The sequence below is a fragment of the Bos taurus genome, chromosome 16 (assembly GCF_002263795.3).
Source record: "Bos taurus isolate L1 Dominette 01449 registration number 42190680 breed Hereford chromosome 16, ARS-UCD2.0, whole genome shotgun sequence".
NCBI lineage: Eukaryota > Metazoa > Chordata > Mammalia > Artiodactyla > Bovidae > Bos > Bos taurus.
The window spans coordinates 80,229,999-80,255,503 of record NC_037343.1 but is presented as its reverse complement, the minus strand read 5'-3'; the positions used below and the strand labels follow the sequence as shown (position 1 = coordinate 80,255,503).

General features: G+C 58.4%; 1 protein-coding gene across 14 annotated transcripts in view; it reads left to right on the top strand.

Annotated features, from left to right (window-relative positions):
- Window positions 1-25,505, top strand: part of PPP1R12B (protein phosphatase 1 regulatory subunit 12B) — a 167,369-nt gene that overhangs the window by 46,377 nt on the left and 95,487 nt on the right. For 7 of the 14 annotated variants that reach the window (XR_009490774.1, XR_009490773.1, XR_009490775.1 and 4 more), the window contains exons 3-13: window positions 4,334-4,452; window positions 5,925-6,084; window positions 7,827-7,971; window positions 8,899-8,973; window positions 10,464-10,543; window positions 11,151-11,335; window positions 15,036-15,148; window positions 17,588-17,788; window positions 18,679-18,761; window positions 19,595-19,720; window positions 25,272-25,451. Coding sequence is in view for 7 of the 14 variants with exons in the window: in XM_059875611.1 (XP_059731594.1) it covers window positions 4,334-4,452; window positions 5,925-6,084; window positions 7,827-7,971; window positions 8,899-8,973; window positions 10,464-10,543; window positions 11,151-11,335; window positions 15,036-15,148; window positions 17,588-17,788; window positions 18,679-18,761; window positions 19,595-19,720; window positions 25,272-25,451 (1,467 nt within the window). In the remaining 7 variants the exon portion in view is untranslated. Of the gene's footprint in view, window positions 1-4,333; window positions 4,453-5,924; window positions 6,085-7,826; window positions 7,972-8,898; window positions 8,974-10,463; window positions 10,544-11,150; window positions 11,336-15,035; window positions 15,149-17,587; window positions 17,789-18,678; window positions 18,762-19,594; window positions 19,721-20,176; window positions 24,520-25,271; window positions 25,452-25,505 lie in introns of those variants that run through there. The other 7 variants (XR_009490776.1, XM_024976588.2, XM_024976587.2 and 4 more) reach the window with 7 other exon arrangements.

Below are 25,505 nucleotides of genomic sequence, written 5' to 3'. Positions count from 1 at the left end.
GGTTCTGCTTTTCCCCTAGAAGGTGACAGGCAGAGCTCAGCCTGGAGTCGTGCTGGCCCAGTCCTAGGGGTCTGTCTCCCTCCTTTTAAAGTGAAGCTGAGACGGACGGTGGCTGCGATCGCTTTGTTGCCGTGGTTTCTTTACCCTGGCTTGTGGATGAACATGGTTCCTTTGGAAATAAGTTCAAACTTTTAAGTGTCTGTTGCCGGAACAACTACTACTTTGAGTGAAGTAGACTGGTGAGTCACTGTCTCCTCGGGCACAGGTGGCCAACCCGGAGGCGCGAGCTGGACCAGCCCTCCCGGGCCACTGCTGGCTGTCCTCACCCTCCCCGTGTGTCCCCGTGTGGCTGCATTCCCAGGCCCGCAGAGCCCCCCTGCCCCGCAGAGACCCCCAGCCCCGCCCGCAGAGCCCTCCACCCCCACCCGCCCGCCGAGCCGGCCCCCCTGCCCCCACAGAGTCCCCCTGCAAAGACCCCCGCCCAGCCCTGCCCGCAGAGCCCTCCCCCACAGAGCCCCCCAGGGCCCTCCACCCCCTCCCCGCAGAGTCTCCCCCCCACAGAGCCCCCTCCCTTGCAGAGACCCCCACCCCCTGCCCACAGAGCACCCTATGTAGAGACCCCCACCCCCTGCCCCCAGAGCTCCCCCTTGCCCGCAGAGCCCCCCTGCAGAGACCCCCACCCCCTGCCCGCAGAGCTCCCCCTCGCCCACAGAGCCCCTCCTGCAGAGACCCCCACCCCCTGCCCGCAGAGCTCCCCTTCACCCGCAGAGCCCCCCAGAGCCCTCCACCACGCACCCCGCCCCCGCCCGCAGAGCCCCCCAGAGCTCTCCACCCCCTGCCCACAGAGCCCCCCGCCTTTAAGGGCCTCGACCGCAGGGTCTATGAGCAGTGTTTCAGAGATTAGTGCCCCGTCTTTCCCTCGTTTTTTCTTTTTGTATCTTAAAAACCTTAAAGATTTTATAATTCTTGAGGTAAAAGAGTAAGAATGAGAGTAAAAACCTTACACTCTCATTCCCAGAATCTTTAGAAAGTCTAAATTTCAAGCAAGTGGAAATGAAGAACAGCCAGACTCCCTTTCTAGGGAAGAATCAGTGCATTCTAGCGTGATGACCTTTTTTAGTCTCATATTTCAACTCTGTATGACACATTTTAAAAAGAGGTTAGGGCTGTTACTCCTCTTGGAGTCAGGCCTGTCGCTAGTCAGCTGGGTGTCTTGCGTTCCTGTTAGCACCGGTGTCTAACTTAGAAGCGGCAGATGGACCCAGACAACAGCATTTAGAGCGGCTTTGTTGTTTATATTAGTGGTGCTAATTTATTCTGAGTTTTTGAACACATCTCGGTTTCTTTGTTCACCCCTTAGAATAGTAGCAAAAAGACCTTACGTTGGTGGTGACTTAAGAAGGACATAGAGGCTTTATTTTCTTTCTTTCTTCTTGTTCTTTTCTGGCCCAAGCTGTGCATGGCTCGTGGGATCTGAGTTCCCTGACCCGGGATGGAACCTGGGCCATGGCTGTGAAAGCGCCGTGTCCTGATGACCAGGCCTTTAGGGAAGTCCCAAGAGAGGCTTTATTTTCTAAAGGCCATGTTTACTGAAAGTGAAAGTGAAGTCAGTCGTGTCCGACTCTTTGTGACCCCGTGGACCGTAACCTACCAGGCTTCTCCATCCATGGGATTCTCCAGGCAAGAATACTGGAGTGGGTTTCCATTTTCCTTCTCCAGGGGATCTTCCCGACCCAGGGACTGAACCCGGGTCTCCCGCCTTCCAGGCAGACGCTTTACCCTCTGAGCCACCAGGGAAGCCCATGTTTACTGAGCTAAGAGGTATTTCTGAGCCTCAGGGTAACTGTAAAGATCCTCAGGATTACAGGAAATATTACTTCATGGACACTTCGGTGGCGGTGCCATGGTTAAGATTCTGTGCTACCACTGCAAAGGGCGTGGGTTCCGTCCCTGGTGGGGGAATTAAGATCCCTCATGCCGCACAGCATGGTCAGAACAGAAAGAAGACTTCATGGGTGATACTTGTTCAGGTAACAGTGTGAACCTGGAGAGGCTCTGCCCCCATCAGCCCGCCCCCAGGGTGAGGATGGTCTGGGGCAGTGTCTCACTTGGCACGTATCCCTCTGATTCGGGGAGACCCAGGTCATTTCTGGACAGAAGTCGTCTCCATCAGGGTCCGAGAACTTCTCAGGAAAGGGAAAAGCAGGGCCTTTATGCCCGAGTGACGTTGCCGCTGACCCAGGAAAGAATGGAAAAGGCGTCCGAGTGGAGCAGCTCGATGCTGTGTTTATTTCGAGCAGTGTTTGTGGGTTGCTAGGAGAGAGTGCACGTTGGATGTCACAGTGGTGATGCCCGTGAGGAGGACACAGCTGTTGTCCTGGAGCTGCAGTCAGCTGGGGGCGGGCGGGGGCAGAGGCCCAGACTTAGTGCCAGAGGCGGAGTCCAAGGAAGAAGAGGGAAGGTTCGGCTGTCAGAACATGCAAAGGCCTCTAAAAGGGGCTTTGAAAGACATGGAAAGTTTCTAATAATAGCAGGAAAGGGGGGAGGGGAGTGTGTTTCATCAGTTGGAGGGACTGTTGAACTGTGGGAGGCAAGTGAGCTATTGTGTTTGGGGATAATGCGGGGTTCAGGGTGAGCAGAGAGGGTGCAGCTCAGTCCACATGTGTGTGTGCGGGGCTGACTCTGGGGGAGTGTGGGGTTCAGAGTGAGCAGAGAGGGTGCGGCTCAGTCCAGGAGCGTGTGTCCTGCGCTCACTCTGTGTATTTTTTGCATTTTGGTTTCCCAGGGTTGGGAGGTGAAGGAGCATGGACATGAAGGGCAGCAGGTGGCCTTAGTGTGGTCAAGGAGAGCAGAGGGAGCGGCTAGCCTCAGCGCGGAGTCTGTCTTCCTCTGACTCTGTGAGGGGAGAGTGGAGACAGCTGAAAGTCAGATGAGTTCATATATGTGCAATCCACCTGTAAGGTAGACACATTTATGGGTGCTCTGTTTATACCAGGTACTAAGCAGTGAGAAAGCAGTACCCTCGAAAAACGTGCTATAAATCTAATAGCTGCAGATTCTCCTCTGCCAGCTCCTGAATGCAGTGGCCACGCATTATCTTTTAAAATTCTTCTGCAGTGTCTTTAAAACGTGTTGTTGTTTGGTCATTCAGTCGTGTCTGACTGTTTACGACCCCATGGACTGTAGCCCCCCAGGCTTCTCTGTCCCTGGGATTTTCCAGGCTAAGTGGAAAATACTGGACTGGGTTGCCATTCTCTTCTCCCGGGGATCTTCCTGATCAAGGGATCGAACCTGCATCTCCTGCTCTGGTAGGTGGGTTCTTTACCACTGAGCCCCAAGGGGAGCCTCAGTGTGCTAAAAACGTGCACCCTTAAACGCAGAAGGGGACCTGTAAATGCTTGCTGCGTTGTGGATTGGTTGAAGTCTAATTTAAGCAGTTTTTCTTTCTCCTTTAAATACTTGTATTTGGGAGCGCTCTGGCATTGTTGGGGTTCTCACTGGCCCCAGAGTGACTTGCTGTGGTGCCAAGATGAACTGGAGCTGAAGTCAGAAGATGGGGCCATAGCTCTGTCTTTCAGCTCTAACAGCACCCACGTGGCCTAATCCTGAAATTGTGTAAGACTCATTATATAATTGTACGTGAAAGTACTTTGAAAATCAAAAGGATCTCTGTAAGGTATCAAAGTTATCAGGCCTTTGCTCTTTAGTATTGAACACTGTATTGCCTTTCAATATAGAATCTAATTATTTAGAATATACTCGTTTATTTCTTCAGTCATTTAGTTTTGTCTCAGAGTGTAGACTTTATGGAGTTGGCTGGTTGGAGGGAGAGTTCCGTGGACGTGTAGCCTAGGCAGATTTATGAAAACTGTAATTGTCCTTCGTTCTGTTTTTCGTGCCCTGGCACTGCTCACTGTGCTCTCAATGGGAATGGGGAGCGCTTCTGTGAGAATCGCTCCGTCTCTTCCGGGGACTCCGTTCTCAGTGTTAGCGGTGTCCCAAGCCCTCCTGGAAGCCTGGGTTTGGGCCTCGGCCTGGGGTGAGCTCGAAGGCTGCGTGTCTCCCTGGTGGTGTTTACACAGCGCCCTGCCGCCCACCGGGACTGAGAGAATGGGGTTCAGGGACGAGTGTAGAAATCCCACTTGTAGGCATTGTTCTTACCAAGAAATAGAGACGCTTTTGATCCCAGCTGTTGAAGGCTAGTGGAGTGCCTTATCTGGGACCACACTAAAACTCCAGATGGAGGCCATGCTCTGCGCGGAGCCCCAGGCACAGGAGTGCCGCTGGTCTCAGACTGGAGAGGTTGATTCTGATTCTGGTCTTGTCTGCATAGGTATTTCATTAACCATGGAGCCAGCGTGGGCATCGTCAACAGCGAAGGTGAAGTTCCCTCTGACCTTGCAGAAGAGCCTGCCATGAAGGACCTTCTTCTGGAGCAGGTGAAGAAGCAAGGTGAGCTGAGGGCCAGAGGGCAGGAGGGGCCTGGGCATCGCTGCACGACACTGTCTGCTCACGCCGGCCGTTGCTGCCCACGGCACATGTCCTGCTAGTCCTCGTGCGCGGATCAGCCAGGCCAGACTCCAGAGGCGCGTGCGGTCGGCCCGCCCCTGCAGCCCTGGGCCGTGCACCGCGGTGTAGTCGGGCGGCCGGTGGGCGCTGTGGCGCTGCAGGGCAGGCTGAGGAGGGGCGCACGCCAGCTCCCTAGTGTGCAGACGGCGTGGGCGTGGCGTTCCGCGGCCCTTGTCCCTCTGAGCACTGGCCAGTCCTCTCTCTGACTTTGCGCCTTTCCTCTTGAGCAGAGCTGAACGTGATGCTGATGGGACATTTGTTGCAGCCTCTGAAGTGATCTTTAACCATCCTGATTATGAAATTTTCTGGTAGTTTGTCACAGTGAGGAAGCTAATTAATTAGACGAAGAAACTCTGAAAATACTTACTTTATATTTTCAGAAGAATCCACTTCAGAGAACCGGTCAGGATCTCTGACTGGAGGTCTTTGGGTTCTTTTAATTTAAAAAGTTGCAAGTAACCCTGGGCCTGCATGGCAGGGAGGACAGGCCTTGGGGCATCTGCCGGAAGTGCCTCAGAGCCGTGTGGGCCCGAGGCGCGGGGACGTGCCTTCCTGCCGGGAGCCCCGCACCCACAGTCTGCGGTCCCCCTGGGGGTCTCTCTGCTGTGACCTTCCTGATGGGATTCCTGCTGGCCGGATGGGCCTGCGTTCACACCACCCAAGGCCACCTTTGCTCCAGCAGCAGAGCTGAGGCGCTGAGACAGGCCGAGTGCCTGCAGAGCTGAGAATACTAACACTTAATAACTTGTCCGTAATGTTCTGAAGGGAAATAGAATCCCTCGGAAGTGTCTCTGTGCTGACTGCTCCTCAACTCTAGGCCACAGAGCTTCACTCAGCATGTTTCTGTACTCAGGGAAATGAACTTCAGAGGGAGTTAATTTATCAAAGTACATGATACCTGAGACTAAGGTTGTTGCCCCGTCTTAGGTGTAGCAAGGGGAGAGGAGGGGCAGACGGGCCTGGGGCGACCGCTCTGTGGCCCCGAGTGACCGCCCGGCCTCCGCGTGTTTATCCCCTCCTGTGCTCAGTGGGGGTGGTGACAGCTGCCCGCAGAGGACTGTGGGGAAGCAAAGGTTAGCGTGTGGAAAGGCTGTGACTGTACTGCTGCAGGTGCTACAGAGCAGCAGCCCGCCTGTCTTCAGGTTCTTAAGGCCAGAGTGCCTGCAGGCCTCAGTGGGCCTGCTGTCTGTGTTAGCCCTGTGGCCTCTCCCTGGGGGACTGCTGGCGGCTGTGAACGCCATGGCTCTTCTGATGCAGAGTGAGTTGGCTGAGCACCAAGCTGCTACTGGCGCTTGGCCCTCAGGCGGGCCTGCCGGGCCGCGGCGGCTGAGTGGCTGTCCGGCATGCCTCCGCAGGGCTGGACCTCGAGCAGGCACGGCGGCAGGAGGAGCAGCAGATGCTTCAGGACGCCCGCCAGTGGCTCAACAGCGGCAGGATCGCCGACGTGAGGCAGGCGCGCTCGGGGGCCACTGCCCTGCACGTGGCTGCAGCCAAGGGCTACTCTGAGGTCCTCAGGTGGGTCCGCACTGCGGCAGGGACACACAGCCAGGAGCAGACGCAGCGCTGAGGTTCCCAGAGGGGGCACTGTCCTCTCTGCCCTCCTCCCCCGTCGCTGTCCCTCCTCCCCCCTCTGCCCTCCTCCACCCTCGCTGTCCCTCCTTCCCCCCTGCCCTCCTCCCCCCTCTGCCCTCCTCCCCCTCCTCCCCCCGCCCTCCTTCCCCCTCCTCCCCCCGCCCTCCTCCCCCCTCCTCCCCCCTGCCCTCCTCCCCCTCGCTGTCCCTCCTCCCCCCGCCCTCCTCCCCCCTCGCTGTCCCTCCTTCCCCCCTGCCCTCCTCCCCCCTCTGCCCTCCTCCCCCCTCTGCCCTCCTCCCCCCTCCTCCCCCCCGCCCTCCTCCCCCTCCTCCCCCCTCTGCCCTCCTCCCCCCTCGCTGTCCCTCCTTCCCCCCTGCCCTCCTCCCCCCCTGCCCTCCTCCCCCCTCGCTGTCCCTCCTCCCCCCCGCCTCCTCCCCCCTCTGCCCTCCTCCCCCCTCGCTGTCCCTTCTTCCCCCTGCCCTCCTCCCCCCTCTGCCCTCCTCCCCCTCCTCCCCCCGCCCTCCTCCCCCCTCCTCCCCCCTCTGCCCTCCTCCCCCTCGCTGTCCCTCCTTCCCCCCTGCCCTCCTCCCCCCCTGCCCTCCTCCCCCCTCCTCCCCCCCCGCCCTCCTCCCCCCTCCTCCCCCCTCTGCCCTCCTCCCCCCTCGCTGTCCCTCCTTCCCCCCTGCCCTCCTCCCCCCTCTGCCCTCCTCCCCCCTCCTCCCCCCGCCCTCCTCCCCCCTCTGCCCTCCTCCCCCCTCCTCCCCCCCGCCCTCCTCCCCCTCCTCCACTACCTGCTGGGTCGTTCCCTGCCCTCCTCCCACTGGCCGCCCCGGCTTCTCCTGGCGCTCTCCGGGGAGCAGAGCTGGGGTGGCCTGGAGGGCCTGGTGGGTCTCCTGCTGCTTGGCGGTTCATCTCCGGGTCCCCTGCACCCCCCACCGACCCCCGCGGTACAAGCAGACATGCGTCCCTGTGTCCTCTGTGGACTCGTTAGGCTGGTGGCATAGGTTTCAGGGGAGCTGTACTCGCTGCGGTAGGGCGGTCGCCCGTGCGGGAGGGGTCTGGACTCTTCCGTCTTCCCATCCCTGTGCGTCCCCCTGCTTTGTGGAGCCTCAGGGCCGCCGGCAGGTGCAGTGCTGGCTGCTGGCAGCTCCGTTGTGTCTGTCAGCAGGCGCTCTCACTGCTTGTGTCCTGGGACGAGGCTCCTGGTCTGTGTGGTGGGTGTTGGTGCTCCTGTCTTCAGGGCAGGGTTCCCTTGCTTGCTTCTCTGGAGGCCTGCGGCGGTGCTGCCTCCATCGGCTGGGGGTCATGCTGGCCTCCACATGCCCCGCGGCCTTGGAGCCTCAGTGGGAGCCCCTGCAGACACTCCTGCGGTAGGAGGTGGCAGACCGCCCGGAGAATGGGCGCGGGAGGAGGGAGAGGATGAGGGGCCGTGGGCCGGGTTCCGGACGGGGCTCTGGGTGATCTCTGTGCTGAGGGATGACATGGCTGCACCCCAATGTGGCCTCGTTCGGGGGGGACTCAGCTGTGACAGCTGCGCTGATGCCTGAGAGAACAGACCTGGGCTCGGGGCCGGGGCTCGGGGCTGGGGCTCGGGGCTGGGGTCTGCAACATCAGACAGATGGCTGTGCGTTGGGCAGGGAACCCTGATGCAGAGGATCTGAACGTCTCGTCCGGATTCTCCTCAGACTTTTGATTCAGGCTGGCTATGAGCTCAACGTCCAGGATCACGACGGCTGGACCCCTCTGCACGCAGCCGCTCACTGGGGCGTGAAGGAGGCTTGCTCCATCCTGGCGGAGGCCCTCTGCGACATGGACATCAGGAACAAGCTGGTGAGTGGACGCCCCCAGTGGCGTCCTGGAGCACGAGGCGGGAAGGCCCTGCCCAGTGGCCAGGCCTGCCATCTGGAGCAGGCACCCCCAGCAGCTAGAGCCCTGTACCTGCCCCATCCACCCACCTACAGGCACATTCGCCTGGTGACATGAAACCCGTCTGCTGACTCTGCTTACACTGAAGCCCCTGAAACAGACAGAAAATGAAAAAAGAAAACGTTCTTACCTTAGCGGAAGTGAGCAGTGGGGAAGCCCGAAACCGCTATCGGGAGAAGTGTGAAATGCTTCAGCTTTTCATTCAGAAGCGTAATAGCTGAACCCTGCTCACGTCCATTCGTTAAAACGTGACGACGACAGCATCCTCGAGTTTGGTGAACGTAGTGCTGTCCAGCCTCGCTTCAGGCAGCTTAGAGGCCCTGCAGCTTCCTCTCACCTGCTGCTGCCGAGGCCTGGCTGTTTGCTCAGGGCCCGCTCCGCTCTGCCCCGCCCCGCCCCGCTCACCCACGGTCTGTGGGCCCGGGCCCTTCGCTGAGCTGTGGCCTGAGGGTCTCACTTAACGGGCTGCTTCCTGTGACTGGTCTTAGTGCCCACGCCTGGGCCTCCTTCTGAGGCCTCTGAGAGCCCCTTGTTGAGTTCATTGTAGCAACTGTGAGCATTTGGAAGAGATACAAGTAGAGATTTCAGTTGATTATTTGCCAAGAGACGATAAACACTAGAGGTGAGGTGAGGATTTCCTGCTCACTGTTTCACAAAACGCAAAGCCCTGTGTCTGTGGGGTCCCCTGTCTTACGCCTCCTCTCTTATAGAGGAGGGCCTCATCCTGGTGCTAAGTCGGCGAGTTAGGGAGGCAGCGGTCAGAGGCGTGAGGCGAGCGCCAGCTAGTCCCCGGGTAGAGGTGCGTGACCGTGGCGTCTGTCTCCTCGCCAGGGCCAGACGCCGTTCGATGTGGCCGACGAGGGCCTGGTGGAGCACCTGGAGACGCTGCAGAAGAGACAGAGCGTGGTGAGTCTGCCTGGCGGCCGTGTGGTCTGTCTGTCCGAGTCCCGGCAGTGGTCGCTGTTCCTCCAGGAACTGTCCATTAGAGGAAACACCCCCAAAGCCATTGCTGCAGAAGTTCGCTCATTGTCTTGTATCACGAGCTGGAAGGCAGACACGGCGATGGCGGCTCTGGTTGCTGGAGTTCTAGGAAGTGAGTGTGGCGTGTTGGAGTCAGTGTTTTCCAAACAGGGAGTACTGAGTTGAGGATGTCTCTTGAGTTCCTTATTGACTGAAGGGACTTCTTTCTTTAAAGGAGGTTGACTACAGGGAGGAATATGTTTCTTTCTTAGAAAGCAAGCAAACCCACGAAGCTCAGAGATGTGGCCTGGGCCGGCGCTTGGTCAGTGACTCATACCTAGCCCAGGTCCATCCGATGTCCAGTCGCTCCCTTCCTGCTCTCCTGAGTGTGTGATGGTTTGCTCCTGGGCCCGTGGCACAGCGCCTCTCAGGAGGACCATGGAGGCTTGTGCCCACGTCCAGGCACAGTGTGGAAGCCCTCCCAGACCGGGGCGAGCAGGGAGTGAGTCACATTCCACTGCAGGAGGGCTGTCGGTGGGGAGGACGGGGCCGGTCACCGCAGGGCTCGAGCAGCTCCCCTTGGGGTGGAGGAAGGTCACGCTCTTGCTTTCCTGTGTTCCCCTCTGCGGGGCCGAGGCTCGGGTTCAGAAGGGCGTGCAGAGCCATTCTGAGGGGAGAGCGTGGGGCTCCCGGCGCTCAGCGCCGTCGGGCTGGGGAGCCCGGCCCCAGAGTGGCAGATGCACTGGGCCCAGTGGGCTCCGTCACTGAGCAGTCGCAGCCTTGCTCACATCAGAGTGTGATTTTCACGGTTACGTGTTGTTTTATGAATACTTTATTCTGAAAGAGTTTTGGGGCTCACGTAGGAGTTGCAGAAATACAGTAGAGAGTTCCCACGTGTGTTTTACCCAGTGTGGTTTGTCTCTGAACACGAATAGTGTCTTCACTAAATGACATCTTCCCACCACTGGGAGTGCTGCCTGCCTTTGCCTCCGCATAACTCTGGGGTCCAGGCATAAAGATACATGTTGTCTGGAGCGTGTGTCTAAGTGCTGGGCAGGTTTTCCTAAGGGCTCGTTTCCCATTTGGCACCTGTTTCTCTGTAGAAGCCTCGCCAACTTAATTCAGCATCGGATCATAGAGTGTTCTCTCACAGGCGCTTCTGGCGTCTCACCCTTTGGAGTGAGGTTTGGGGTGATGAGGTTTGGATGTTTAGGAGGCTGGTGTCCCTGAAGCTCTGGTGCCATGGTTTTCCTCTTCTCACTGGCTGAGGGCTTTCCTCTGTCTTCATCTTCTGAGCAGACCCTCCGCTGTGTCCCCTGTCCCGCCCCCCGGCTCCCCTCTGGTGCTGGTGCAGTGATGGGGCCGCTGGAGTTCTCGTCACTGCTGATTTCTTCCCGTAGTCAACATCTTCCCTTTCCTGTTCTCTTGATTTCCAGCTTCGAAGTGAAAAAGAGACACGGAATAAGCTAATCGAATCAGACTTGAACAGCAAGCTGCACAGCAGACTCTTTAAGAAGTAAGATATTTGGGTTTGAGCCCAGCTGCGTGTGATGGACGTAGCTTGAGAATTCATACGGCAAAGAGACTCGTGTCTGGTTGTAGCCAGATGGCCTTTAAACACGGGGGATGTTCGATGGGTGAGGAGGTGTGTGGCGTGGCCACGGGGGACCTGCGAGTAGGGGTCTGCGCTCACTTTGTGAAGTAATGGAGACCGTGTGTGTTTCTTTTTTCCCAGCTGCGGGCTCTTAGTCCCAAGTGCTTCCCGAACTGGAAGCTCTGAGCTCGGGGCCACGTCTGTTCCGTTGCCCTTGTTCGGGCGTCTCACGTGGTCCTGGCGCGCAGTGATCACGCAGTAAACATTTGTTAAATGACTTGTTAAGACTGTTCACCTCGTTCACCATGAGGAGTCGTAGCCCCGTTTTCCCGAGTGCAGAGCAGCCAGGTCTCCTTACGTCACACTCTCACGTTGGACACTAAAGGGACCTGAGGGAGGGTTTATGTGTGTTTCTGTTACCACTTCTACACAGAGGTTCCTAGGCTTGTCCCCCTTCTACCAGCTCCGCAGCGAGCTCAGAAAGTGGTTTCCCCTCTCTGAGTTACTCAGATTGTCGTCTTTACTTTAGCAAAGAGAAGATGCTCTGTGAGGAGGAGACGCCCAAGTCCCAGCGAGTGGAGGAGAGCAAAGAGTCCAGCAGCTCCAGCTCCGACGAGGGCGAGGACGAGGCCTCGGAGTCAGAGGCCGAGAAGGAGGCGGGGGACCCCGAGGCCGGCCGTCCGCAGAGCGCAGGGGGCCGCCACGTGTCAGAAGGCAGGTGGAGCCAGCCCTGGGGGACTGATTCCCAAACGGGCCCCAGACCGTTTGCTTCTCCCTTCTCATCATGTGAAGCCCCTTCAGTTGCTGGTTGGGGATGGAAGAAGGAACACAATCCTGGTTACCTTGCTGACTCTTGACGATGCACATTGTGTCGAGAGTCTTCAGTTTGCTGTGCAGTGAGGGTGGGGTGCTGAGCTTGGTCGGACCACCAGGCTCTGGGTTAGCCCGGGGTCTCCACTCGTGGGCAGGTGTCCCCTTCCAGGTGGACCTGGCAGATCTGGGTTTTGCTGGGTGGGTCTGCCTGCGGCAGTGGCTCTGCTGGATAACTGGGGGCTCGGGATGAGCTCAGACTCCACAGGCCGGGGCCTGTGGTCACCACATGTTCCCCTCCAGAGGCATCCCGAGAAGATGCAGGGTTTTCGGTGAGGGGGTGGGCCCGCTTTGGCTGAGAGTCAAGTGTGTGTCCCCCCGGAGCCTGCCCCTCCCTGGCACCCGCTCTGTGAGGGGTCTCCTTTACTGACGTGATTTCTGCAGTTTCAGGGGAGCGCTGCCCTTGTCCACGTCTGGTCTCTCCGAGGACATTTAGGATCTTCGCTTTTGTAGAGCAGACGGGCAGCGGGTTGGTCTGTAGAGCAGGAGAAAACCGTTTAGTCCCTGAGACTCGAGTTGCAGGCACAGCGTGCTCTGGAAACGCCCATGGCAAACCCGTCACACATGTACACGTCCATCTTTCTAGCGTTTGCTTTCTTCCTGAGGCTCCCAGTGTTGTCTGGAACATGCGCCCAGGCTTCTCTGTGCCAGGTCACCGCCTCAGCGGCCTGGGCTGCTGATTGGCCCCAGGTGCCCAGGCCTCAGGTCTCTCGTTCCCTGCAGCCTGGCTCCATGCTGCTCACGCTGCTGCATCCTCTTCAGAGCCCTCCCGTGCCCCCTTCAAGGCTCTGCCTGCAGAGGGTGTCCCAAGCCCAGTGGCCTGGCCTCCCTGACCTCTCCTGCCAGGCTGCAGCTGGCCTTTGCAGCGCTGTCCCCAGGTCCGGGTGTGGGCTAGCCGCCCTGGGCTGCTGGAGTTCCCACATGGGCCCCGAGGCCCACCCCGCAGTTGCTGTGCCGTGGGGTTCAGCTCTGCCATCGGGGGTTGACTTTGGTCAGAGGCTGTCGGGCCTGCCAGGCTGAGGGAGTCTTTGCTCAGGCCTTCCCTGTGGGGGAGCTGCAGAGGCAGCCCCGTCCCGCCCTCTCACCCATCTGCCCTCCAGCGGCACCCCCTCCTCCTAGGCCGTGGCAGGGACCTGGGGCTGGGGTCTCCGGGGGTCGCTTCTGGGTCTCAGCCTGCACTTGGCCTGGGAGGGGCAGGCACGGTCACTGGCTGTTTTGCTGAGTGTGCCCCGGGCGCGCAGAGGGTAGGAGGGCGTGTGCGTGAGCAAGGCACACGTCACGTGAGCGGTGAACGCAGCTGGCTGTGTCCCCTTGTGAGGAGGACTGTGAGTTTGGGATTTATCCCGACACTTTCGGGTCGAGGTCAAGGAGGACGAGGAGCTCACACCCTCCCAAGAACGCCCCGCGTGCGTCCACACGGGGCACAGCGCGTCACGCTTACATGGTGTGTTAAATCGCAACACCCGTAACGTGTGCTCGTTTACTCCTTACACTGCCCTGTGTGTAAGCGGGGAGGGGACCTGCAGGTGAGGTGAGTGAGGTCTCAGAGCGGGGGGTGGTGGGTGCCGAGACCCCGACTCTGACTGGGGCTCAGAGCAGCAGGGCGGGCGACACGCAGGAAGGGAAGCTGGGTGGGGCTGAGGAGAGCCGCGCCGTGTGGGGGGCCGGTGCGCCCGGGCTCCCGTGCCCAGTTGACCGAGACGCTCTCCTGACGGGGGTGCCCCTTGCAGCCCCGCCCTCCTGCCGCCTGCTCGTCTCTGCACTGGCTCCTCTGACTCGGGTTCCCACGGGTGGAGCCGCTGTGTTGCCCGGATGGCTCGGCCTCCGTGCGCATCTGCTCTCCCCCAGCTGTGCATTACAGGCGCTCGGGGGCGCAGCGTGTCCGGCTGGGCCCTGGGCCGGACAGGTGCGCAGCGCTCACCTGGGGGCCTGGGGGGGCGGCTTGTGCCTGAAGCTTCCAGGTGCTACCTGGACCCCCGCGCACACTGAGCAGGCCTGGCCTCAGGCGCAGCCTCGTAAAGTGACGGTTCCGTGTGTGTGACGCACGCGTGTGGTTGTAGGGAGTGTTAACGATGTTCTGCGGTAGGTGTAAGCAGCCTGCGTTTCCCTTTCTCGTCCTCAGCTGCCGTGAGCCTCTGCTGAGTTAGTGATCTGCTGCTGCGTGACAAGCCGGCCCAGAGCCCGGGGGGCAGCAAGACGGCTCTGTGCATGCAGCGGTGTTAGCAGTTGGTGGCTTGGGAAGCGCTCTGCCAGGCGGCTTCCCTGCCATTCGTGTGGCAGCGCTGGCACAGTCAGGCGTGTGCTGAGCCGGCGGCTGAGGGGGCTTCTCCCTTCTGGCCGTCAGGCAGGCAGCCCTGCTCTCCCCGTGGCAGCTGGATTCCAGCCGTAACCACAGAGGACAAGCTCCGCACATGCGCCTTTCCAGGCGTCTGCTTGTGTCCCTTTGCTTCTGTGCCAGGGGCCACAGAGGGCAAGGGTCAGGCCTGGGGTCAGTGTGCGGGTGGTGGGGCATGCCCAGCCCAGGGGCCACAGAAGGTTACAGGTCAGGCCTGGGGTCAGTGTGTGGGGGGGCATACCCACCCCAGGGGCCACAGAAGGTTACAGGTCAGGCCTGGGGTCAGTGTAGGGGGGGCATACCCACCCCAGGGGCCACAGAAGGTCAGGCCTGGGGTCAGTGTGGGGGGGCATACGTATCCCAGGGGCCACAGACGGTCATGGGTCAGGCCTGGGGTCAGTGTGCGGGTGGTGGGGCATGCCCAGCCCAGGGGCCACAGAAGGTCACGGGTCAGGCCTGGGGTCAGTGTGTGGGGGGGTGGAGGGCACACCCAAGGTGTAGGCTCACCGGGTCAGCCCTGGGACAGCTCTTGCGGTTATTGTGAATATTCAGGGCAGTCTGAACATCTCTGCCCAGGAAGACTTCTCCGCGGGGTCGCGGGGCTGGGCCTGGGGAGTCCAGGGACTAGAGGCGCAGCAGCCCCTGGGCGCAAGCAGACGGGTTCCTGCCGACACCCGGGGGGGCCCTCCTGCTTGTGTCTCCACCGCGCCCCAGGAGCGCCCTGAGAGTGCTCTTGGCCTGAGGCTGTCCCCCGCCAGGCCCACGTTCCGCCCTCGGGCCTGCTCCTCTCTGAGCCCACCAGGCTCGGCACTGGGTGTGTTCGCCGCGTCCTCACCGTGACTGTTTTGCATCTTACCTCTTTTTCAAATTGCCTAGGGAGCAAGGTCTGTCTTGTACTTTCTCTGGCTTTTTCTCCAGCCCCCAGAGTGGATTCTGCCCGTACTTACTGATGAACTGTGTGTGTGTGACGTGTGTGAGGAGAAGGCTGTCCGTTGTTCGTGTGGGAGTTGGTGTCAAGACAGAATTTCACCTGAGCCCATTTTCTTGTAAGAGGCAGAGGTTGCGGGAGGTTTCATCGTGGTTGGAGTCTGAGCCTCACGTGGCCCTGGTGATCCGTGTGGTAACGGGTGAGTCTTTTGTGTCAGAACAGTACAGACTCGCACAAGGGTTTCCTCATGCACTTGTGGCTTCTCCTGTCTTTCACCCCAGATGACGGGCCGGGCTCCGTCCCCAGCCGTCCCAACTCTGACAACAGGAGCAGCGTCACGGAGCGGACCCCTGCAGCCCCGCAGAGCGCCGTTCCCGCCTCTTCAACCAGGAGAGTGAGTGTGTGCGGTTAATCTGGGTATTGCCCCCATTGCGGTGATACAATTACAAAGACCTTAAAGATCCAGTCGAGCCTGTTTTTCTTACTTGAGTGTAGTTGGCTCACAGCATGCGTTTCAGTTGTGCAGCAAAGTAATTGTTATACTTGCATGTGTATTTTTTTCCAGGTTTTTTCCGTTATAGATTATTACAAAGTATTGAGTACAGGGTGCCAGTGTTAATACAGTAGGGCCTTGTTATTTTATATACTTTTGTTGTTTAGTTGCTAAGTTGAGTCTGACTGCAACCCCCATGGTCTGTAGCCCTCCAGGCTCCTCTGTCCATGGGATTTCCCAGGCAAGAATACTGGACCGGGTTGCCATTTCCTTTTCCAGTTTTATATGTAGCAGTGTATATATGTTAATCCCAGATTCTTCATTCATCCCTCACACCCCTTCTCCTTTGGTAACCGTGAGTTTATTTTCTGTCTGTGAGTCTGTTTTGTAAAATCGTTTTTTTTTTTTTCTGATTCCACACACAAGTGGTGTGGGGATGCGTGTCTCTCTCTGACTGCACGTGGTCCGATCATCACAAGTGGTGTCGGGATGCGTGTCTCTCTCTGACTGCACGTGGTCCGATCACCTCTCCATCCGTCAGAGTCGCCGCAGATGGCGTTAGCTCATCCCTTTCTGTGGCTCTGTCGTGGCCGAGTGTTGATCACATCGTGTACTGCGTCTCCACATGCCCCCCGTCATGGCGGGCTCAGGCTGCTGTGACGGGGGGCACAGACGGGGTGGTTTATACTTCGAGGTCTGTGTCCCACCGTCCGGAGGCTGGAAGTCTGCCGTCACGGTGCTGGCAGGTTCCATCCGTGGTGAGGGCTCTCTTCCTGGAGCTCAGACGACCCCCTGGTCTCCAGACGCTGTCACTCTGGGTGTCAGGGCGTCAGGGTGTGGGTCTGGGGGGTGGACACAAGCAGTGCGTTCATGACTTGCCCGCAGTGTGTTTTAAAGAACTTAGAAACCATGGCCCGGCGATGTGGCTGCCGTGTGCGGGGTGGCCAGGCGCCAGCAGCCTGGGACCAGGGGAGTGCTGCCACGGTCTGTCATCCCGAGTCTGAGGTTGGGGCGCATGGGTCACAGTCGGGCTGGGTGGAAGCCAGGGCGCAGCGACGAGCACGCGTGTCTTCACTCTCCCTCCATGGGTGAAGTCTGTGCAGCTGCTGGCGGGAGGGCAGAGGTCAGAGGGGCTGAGGGCCAGAGCCTCCCTGGCCTCTTCAGCCTGAGGCTCACCGCAGGGGAACTGGCACATGCTTTGGCTGAGGTGCTGGGAAGCGCTGTGCTTCTGCACGCGCTCCCTCACTTGCTGGCCCCTCGGCGCCTCCCATGGGGACCAGGAGGCAGACACTCGGCCGTTCCGCGTTCTGGCGGCCCCGGCAGGACGTGGTCCTCACTCCGTTGTGAGGAGTGTGACCGGATCACCCGCTCTTTAGGAGGAAAAGGACTGGATTAGGAAAGCCACTGACACACACCCCTGCCGCTTTGCTCAGAAGATGCTGAGGGAGCCCGGACGGCTCTGAAAGAGCCCACAGGGTGCTTCTGCAGAGCCCCTCAGAGGGGTGTGCACGAAAGAGCAGATCTAAGCACGGCGAGGCTTCTGCTGCGTCCCGCTGTGCCAGCAGCAGAGTTGGCCTGGTTCTGGAGCAGGGACCAGCGCTCCGGCGGGGCCCCCGTGGCCAGGGAGGCGGTGGGCTGGTGGTCCCCGGGCCAGCTGTGCCTCAGCCTGTCTTTGGCTGACTCCGGTCTGTGATGTGTTCTGTGGTTTGTGGAAGTGAGATACTTAAGGACAGTGTAAGCTTTCTGTGAACCTTTCTCTTTTAACGTTAACATTACTTTTTAACGAAATGATGGTAATGAAAACGGTCATTCATTTTTGAAAGCTGTTCTCTTGGCAGAATTTAAAACCTGGCAACCGTATAACTTCTGCCATTTTTTTCTTTTTGATTTTGCTGCTTCTTGAAATCTGAAATGCTTAGAACTGTCGCCTATATCAGATTAGCTGTTTTCTTGAAGCAGCTAGAGTCTGGGTGGAGAGGCCTGCGGTGTGTGTCAGTGTTGCCTTAAGTCAGCTCACCACAGCCCCGCCACAGGGCCGTGGCCCGCCTGTGTTCCCCAGGGTCCACGTGTTGCAGGAGGGTCAACGCTCAGCCAGGTTCACAGTTGGGTGGGTGGAGGCTTGGAGACGGGCAGGCTGCTGTCCCCTGGCCCTGTGTCAGCACTCACCCAGCTGGTGGGTCCTCTGTTGGGTGGGCGCCCTGCGAGGGCTGGGGGCTGCTGGGGGGTGGCTGTGGCGCCCGGCCTGCTCTGGGCCCCCTGTCCTCCTCACGTTGCCCTCGCCGCTCAGCCAAGGATGGGAGGAGCCGTCGGGACCTCACCTCCAATGCCCCTTCCCTCTAGCCCTCCAGCCTCTTCAGCAAGCCGGAAGAGACCAGGGACGAGTCTCCGTGTTCGTGGAGGCTGGGCCTCAGGAAGACTGGCAGCCAGAACGTGCTCAGCGAGGCTGCTGGGGCCAGGGAGGCCCTGCGGGACCGGGGCGCATCTGTCCACCGCTCGGCCTCCAGCCCCCGCATCTCCGCCCTGATGGACAACAGAGAAAAGGTGCGGTGTCCTTCGGTGGCAGTTCAGCCTCGGGGACACATGGAGACAGTGTCTGGGGCCTAAGCTGCTTCTGGAAGTACAGAGTCTGTAAGAGGAGACCCGCGTGTTGACCATCGGATAGCTGTTTGCTTGAGATGATTTGGTTGTCCAAGAAAGAAAAACCCTTTTCCTTTTGGCCTGCCTTCTGTTCTTCCCTTCCGTGGTCCCCTAGGGCAGAAACTTGAGAGCGTGCAGGCAGGGATGTGGCCTAAAACGTTCTCTGAACCAGCACCAGTGGCTCGCTCTCTTAGTGTTCAGAAGCAGAGTTCCTTAGTTGGGCTTTCAAGCCTAATGAAGCTCGGGCAACTGAACACTTAGAAAACAAACTTCTGCATCTACTTCCCTGACTAATGGGTGTATGCGGGGGCTGAGCTCTCACCCGCTGTTCCCTGGGAGCCGCGTGTTCCTGGTCTTGAGATGGTCCAGGTTTCACGGGGCATGCTGGCGGCTTGTCTGAGCGGCCGGGTCTCCTCCGAACGCAGCCCCCTCAGTCAGCCCTGTGTTTCTGGAGACGCTCGGGCCAGGGTGTCAGCACGTCTGTCGTGCCTGTGGCTACCTTTCAAGGCAGACAACGTCAGAGCACAGCTTGTCTCTGGCTTTTCAGAGGTCCCCTTTTGGTGGGACCTGCTGCTGTTCCCTTATTTGATCATCCCGGCTTTTCCCAAGAGAATTCTCTCCCTACGTGTTGGCGTCTAATGGAGGAGAGCTGGGAATAAGCCTTTGTTAATACCGCTCAAGCAGGAGTTGGTGCTGAGTTTGGAAGTAAATCACGCAGGTGTGTAAGCTCTGCTTCGCTGCCTCAGTGTGTCAGGGCGGGCCTTCTCTGTGCTTCACTTGTTTTGACTTTGCAGGAGAGAGAAACCAGAAGCTCCTTGAGTTCACTGGGGCTGCGGAGGCCGGGCAGCACTAGCGACCTTGAGGAGAAGGAGAACAGGTACTGTCGTGCCCCACCCCCCAAGTCCAGTGCGGGGTCCCCGACCCGCCAGGGGGCTTGTGTCTGTGCACAGCGGGCTCTGAGAAGGGGGCTCAGTGTCCACACGGGTCTCTCAGCACAGGGCCTGGCCCACGGGCAGCACTAGAAACCTTGTTACAGAACGGAGTGAGCAGCTTCTAGTTTTTATGTCCATGTTAAGATGAGTGTGGGAACTGTGACCTACGTGGTGTCTCAGAGCCGCCCGCGGGCTGGAGCCGGCTCCTCAAGGCGCGATCCTACCCCCGCAGCCCGGGCGCCGCCTGCTGCCTGCTGGCGGCGCGGAGGCCGGGTCCACCCAGGCCTGCTGGAGCGGCCTGCACTTGCCACAGTCCCCACCTGGGAAGGGCTGCTGGGGGACCTGGGGAGGCAGAGGCCCGAGTTGTCACCTGAGGGTGAGCCTCTCCTGGGTGTGTGCCCTGCTGTGAGCCGAGGGGCTGCTTCTCCTGGATGCTCGTCCTGTCCATCCCCACTCCTGCTCTGCTTGCTTGGAGTGACCTGCCCTGGGCTGACTCGCCAGCCTTTCTAAACGAGGAGCAAAGTGACTGCTCCTTCCAGAAGCTCCAGACCCTGGGAGCGAGGCCTTGGTCCCCAGTGAGGAGGGCTGGCCCTGAAGTGGGTGAACGGGCAGACAGAGATACTGAACTGGTCCTCCGTCTGTGCAGGGAGCAGCGGAGTCCGCAGACAGGCCCTTGGAGGGCGTCCCGCGTGCCCCTCTGCCGCGCTCCCTGTCCGCCCCGCCCCTGGCGCGGCGGGAGGCAGCGGCCTCAGCGCCGCCCTGTCTGTTGCCTCCGCAGAGAGTCGGCTGCTAACCTGGTGCGCAGTGGCTCCCAGCCCCGGCAGCCCTGGAGGGACGCAGCCAAGGGGAGCGAGACCCCGCAGACGGCCGCTCCCTCGACCTACGTGTCGACCTTCCTGAAAAGGTACCTGCCCCTCACTCTGGCTGTGGACAGATGGGTAGTGACTGCATGCCTTTTTATACCCAATTAGCATCACAAAAGTGAATCAAAAAATAATTGCTTTTAGATTTCTTGGGATTAACATCTTAAGTAATTTTAAGTTAAAGTTAATTTCTTTTCCTAACTGAGTTAGAGTAAGCTAATTCCAACTTCTCCCCACAGACAGATCTGAATACACACTCCGCCCTTTCAGTCCTGTGCAATCTGCAGCCACTTCGGCTCCCAGCAGTGTCTGAGCGGGACTGAGCTTAAGCCCCAGCCTCGTCTCCAGTCTCACCTGGGGAGCGGGGAGGCAGGGAGGGGCCCAGAGGGTATAAGGGGAGATGGGGACGGTTTTTTATTTAAAAGTCTTGTATTGAAGCTTGTTCATTCAGGGACTTGAGTTGTTGTTTTTTTTTTTATGACTTTAATGGCCCTCAGATCCATCAAGATGTGAAAGTCGCAAGTGTGGTGCAGAGAAGGTACCCGGGTATCCTGCCCCTTTCTCACCTGTATGCCCCTCTCTGCAGTTACTTTCTTTGCCATGTACCAGCCAGCAAGCAGCGCACCCCTGCCAGAGCCCTGAAGCTGTAAGACACAATTAATATTTCAGTTTAAACTTTGCTGCTCCTGTGGAAGAATCTGACTCTCGTGGCTTCTTCTGCATCCTCTCCTCACTCCCACTCTCTTGCCCTCCACCTGCCTCTTCGTGCCACAGTCTCCATCATTAGGCGTTTTGGTGCTTGGTCGGCTGCCTAGATACAGGCTTTGGCCACACACTATGTTTGGGATAAAAACTGTTTTCATTTGCTTGGAAGAATCTTATCAACCAGTTAACATCAGAACGTGGGCACCGTTCTGAAATCAGAGAGCCACTGTAGCCTTTTGAAACTTCAGCTCTGCAGATGTGTCCTGTAAGAGAAGGCTCAGCTTGGACAGCGTGCCTGCCCGGTTCAGGGATGCAACGGAAGCTTGTCCCACAGCCTCCATGCTTCTGGCTTTATTGAGGCTGTTGCCTGTTTGTCTTCAGGGGCGAGGCCTTAGTCTGAATAGATGCTTTCCTGCTCCTTATGGTTGGATCCAGGACTAAGAAAAGTTGTCAAGGAGAATAATGTCCTAGACCTTGGAGGGGCGAGGCCGTGTTCGCTCTTCAGGCCTGGTGGGGTACTGTGGCAGGCTGGGGCTTCCACGTCCACGTCTCAGCGGGCGCGTGGAGGGAGTAGTGTTTGGTGGGCAGATGTCGTCTGCACAGTCTTGGTGAGCCGAGAGCTTGGCTGGGGGGAGGGCCGCTTCTCTGTAGGGCGGGAGTGCGCTTCCTTGTGTGAGCGAGTCTGAGAGAGCAGATCTTATTTTATGATCTTTCAAAAGGAAAGAAACATACACAGTCGCTATTTCAGACAGAAAGCGCGAGGAGGTGTTTGTCATTCTTAGACTATGCCAACTCTCAGAAACTTCCCGTTTGCTGTTCTACGCAGAAATTCCTTTTGTACAGCCAGTAAGATGTGTCTTTTGCCCAAGAAGTCTTCCTGACCATTTCTGCTCACACCCCCAGGTTGCTGTTATGGTCAAGTTTTTAAATAAATTCAGACTCACATGATTGCCTGCTGCAGTTGAGGTGGTGGTTGCGTGTCTTGGTGGAGCAGAGAAGCTGAGCTCCGCCACCTCCCGGCTGCTGCTGTGTAGACATGGACCCCTGACCCTCAGGTGCCCTGGCCTCTGGCCGCTCTGCGCTCTGCGCTGAGTCTCTGCTCCAGAGCGTCTCCAAGCTTTTGCAGTGGTGCTTCTGTCTCAGGGAGGCCTCTGGGCTCGCATGACTTTCTGTCCTAGGGGTTGTCGGAGTCTTTTCCAGCCTCCCCTCTCAGGCCCACTCCGTCCATGCATTCTGCTTCCTCCTGTTGCACCTCTTCTCCTGTCCTCCCCTCTGCAGGTTATGGACGAGGCCTGCTGGCTGCAGGCCCAGCGCGGGTCAGGCTGGGTCCCTCTACTCCCAGCGGCTGCGTCCTCTCCTCTGCCCAACTTGCTTGAAGCGCCCAGATGGGCGGGGAGGTGGCGCTGGGCGGGTGGTGAGCCTCGCGTCCTGGAGGAAGTGACAGTGCATCCTGTGCTGGACATAGTGGCCCCTCTGTCTCCACCTTTCAGCCCATCGCAGCCCACTCCTGCTGCCTCCCTCCTTGCTGGGGGTTTGTCCAGCTCCGGGCGGCCGGCAGCCCGCCTCCCGCCCTGCTCCGTGCAGGGCACACTGCTGGTCTGTGCACCACGGCAGGTAAGCGCTGGGCCGCCGGCAGGCCGTCAGGTGCGGCTTGGCGAGCTCGGGTTAGGTGTGCGCAGCCGCCTCAAGGCTGCCTGTCCTGTCCACGGAGGGGCGTTCAGGCTTCAGCTTAATATGGCCGCTTTCACTTCTCAGTAGCCCTGCGGTCTGGACCGCGAGTCCAGGCTCAGACTGTGTGGCAGATCAGAGATCACAAACATCCCATCTTTCACCTACATTTTCTGTAGTGCTCAGTAGGACTCTTCTGTGTCTCTTTCTGGAGGACGGCGTCCAGACCCCGGTGACAGGAGGCTCGGTCCTGCACCGGAAGCGCTCGGGCCGCGGTGAGGAGGCTGTGGCGCTGGTCGTCTCTGTCCCGGCCGAGTCTTCCTGGCGTCCGGCCCGTCCGAGCAGCAGCTGGGCGGGCGGAGTGTGACGTGGCGCGGAGTGTCCGCTGCGGCCGTAGCTGGTGTGACTGTGGTCAGAGCTCTTCCCCGGCTGCGGCCAGGGCCACTCTGCTCCTGTCCTTGCAGCTGGTGCAGGCAACGAAGCGTCCGCGAGGGCGGTGCCGCCTGCGCCCGTGCTGGGGCCGCCTGATGCTGTCCTCCCGGCGTGGTGCTGCCCTCTGCTGGGCGCTGCTCACAGCCCCGTGTGACCGTGCGCACTCGCGCCAGGCCCCACTACAGTGCGCTTGCCCAGGGTGCTAGCCTGTGGGGACAGCCGTGTTCTCCCGCATGTGGCGACGCTGAGGCAGAGAGGCTCCCGGCGAGCTCAGAGCGTGGCCTGGGGGCGGGGGGGCAGAGGAGGCGTAGCAGCTGCCCTGTGTTGAGCCCCAGTCTGGGCCAGGCATGGGGCTCGTGCCGAACAGCGTGACATCAGGACTTGGTTCACTCACACGTACAGTACACCCGGTAATGGGGACTGCGGTGTGATGAGTCTTCATTTTTCCCCTCAGTCAGGACGGTCCCGAGACAGGGCTGGCGCGTGGCTCGAGTCACAGTGGTTGGAGCGGCTTCCGTTTCCGGGGTCGCCTCGTGGTCCCGAGCGTGGCTTCCGTTTCCGGGGGCTGCCTCGTGGTCCCGAGCGTGGCTTCCGTTTCCGGGGGCTGCCTCGTGGCCCACAGTAGCTGCTAGAGTCCTCGCCATCACGGCTGCATTCTAGGCCATTCAAGGGAGGACGAGGAGACAGGGCTGTGTGCCAAGAGGGAATGCCTCTGAACTGAGAATTTCCCCCGAAGCACTAGCTTTCTGCTTAAGCCTCGCTGGCTCCCTCCCGCAGCCGGGGAGACTTTGACGCGTGTGGATTCTTCACCGGGCTCGTGGCTGCCCTGAGCCATAGGGGCCTGGAGTGAGCAGCATGACTGTGGGTGTGTCCTGTTCGGTCCTGAGGAGCCCCCCCAGCTTGTGAGCGGCGGCCTCACTTTACAGATGAGGAAACAGACCCAGAGTCCAGCTATCTAACCACGGCCACGAGGCTGGAAGGAGCAGAGGCGGGCTGAGCCTGGGTCTGTGCATTTTGGGGCTCTTTTCTTTTTCACTTTTTTGTTTCTACTGAGTTTATCTTTTATTCTGGGCACTAAGTGTTCCACAGGTTTGTCTTATTTAATCTCACAAGACCTTGCACTTGCAGTCATCGTTATCCCTGTCTTAGAGGGCGAGAGATGGGAGAGGTTAAGCTTGGCCCCAGGTGGTTCCAGAGCCCTGGAGCTTTTCCTCTTCCGATCCCAGCAGCCTGTAAAATTATGCACTTCAAAATAGTAAAAATCATATTCTGTAATTTAACAAAATAAAATATTTGGCATTTCTCCAGCATAATAAATTGCAGAGATCAAAGCATGTTTTAACTAAGCAGAATTTCATGTGAGGTTTTGATGATTGTAAATTTTTTATACCTTTGTTTCTGGTTAATTTTATTAGTGCTTCCTAGAGACTTATACATCTTGGAAGTCTGAGAAATTATTTGCCTTCACTTTAATTAAAAAAAAAAATGTGAAATCTCACCTTTTTCCTGAGCTATTAACTGCTTCTGGAGAAGTATCTTGTGTTTTTTAGATACCAGTTCAGAACTGTTCTATTTTTATCCTTGCATCTAGGTACCGTATTGGTAGTTTTATGATCTGATCATTCTTTCAAGCTTATTATAATGTGATTATTTGAAAATGAGCTTATAGCTACTTAAAGCATTTGTGGTAGTTGTAATTAGGTGAAAAAAACAGATTTTTAGCATTTATTACTTCCATTGCTTCCCCATGTCTGTGAGTATCAATTTTGGGTCTCTGTTACCCCAGCAACAAGCTGTGACATCACAAACGATGGCTTTTTGGGTGCAGAGCCAATGGCTGCTCTCAAGTCTTTGTTAAGAAACAAAGATCTTGTTTTCATGTAAATGAGTGTAATTGCACAGCTTGCCAAAGGGAAGTCTGTCTCAGGGTTGCGCGTAGGATCCCGTTAGTTTCTGTTGGGTCACTCCTGTCTGCAGTTGTGAATGTGGACAGTCGGGCACTGGCTCCCTGGAGAGAGAGCGCTTGCTCCGCTAGGTGAGGTTGCAGAGTGCTCCCGAGTGGGTCTGGGCGATCTGGGAAGACGGTCGTCTGCCTGCCTGGTGTCGGCCACGGCCCCTCGGGGCTCCCTGCCTGGGGCTGCGGGCGGTGTAAGTGACCTCAGTGTCGTCTCGTGTGTGTGTGTGTATGTGTGTGTGTGTGTGTGTGTGAGAGAGAGTGTGGAGACCAGGTGGTGCTCAGGAGGCATTCAGAGCACTTTCGTGTCTGTCACTACTTGTGCCATAGCTAATTAAGTGACATTTTTTTGTATCTCAAAATTTTTTTTTCCCTTTTCAAGATGTCAGATTGAAAGCATAATCACTGTTGTAAGATTTAAGAGCTCAGAATTAAGAAAACAGACCGACCACAGACAAATTCTGAGCAAGAAGATTCTCTGGGCAAGCCCTCCTCAAGGCTCTGCCTCTGCCAGGGCAGTGGTGTGTGTGCATCTGTGTGTGTGTGCGTCTGTGTGTGTGTGCGTCTGTGTGTGTGTGCGTCTGTGTGTGTGTGCTGCCTGTTCCCTTTCTGCTATGTCCTCCTGACTTCAGGACCCCTCACAGGTCCCAGGGCGGTGGTGTGTGTGTGTCTGTGTGTGTGTGTCTGTGTGTGTGTGTGTCTGTGTGTGTGTGCGCGTGCTGACTGTTCCCTTTCTGCTATGTCCTCCTGACTTCAGGACCCCTCACAGGTCCCAGGGCAGTGGTGTCTGTGTGCTGACCGTTCCCTTTCTGCTGTGTCCTTCTTGATTTTAGGACCCCTTACAGGTCCCAGGCCGACTCCACGGCAGAGAGAGCCGACGGCGTGGCCTGCAGCAGCCCGCTCTGTGTGATCACGAACCGCCCCCCGCCCAGCACTGCCAGCGGGGTTCCAGCCACCACGCTGCTCTGCGCCCCTGGCCCTGAGCCCTCTGTGGAAGCCAGGCAGAGGAGGAGGTGTGTGGCCCCTGCCCTCTGTGGGCTCTGCTCTGCAGCAGGAGGTGGGAGGTG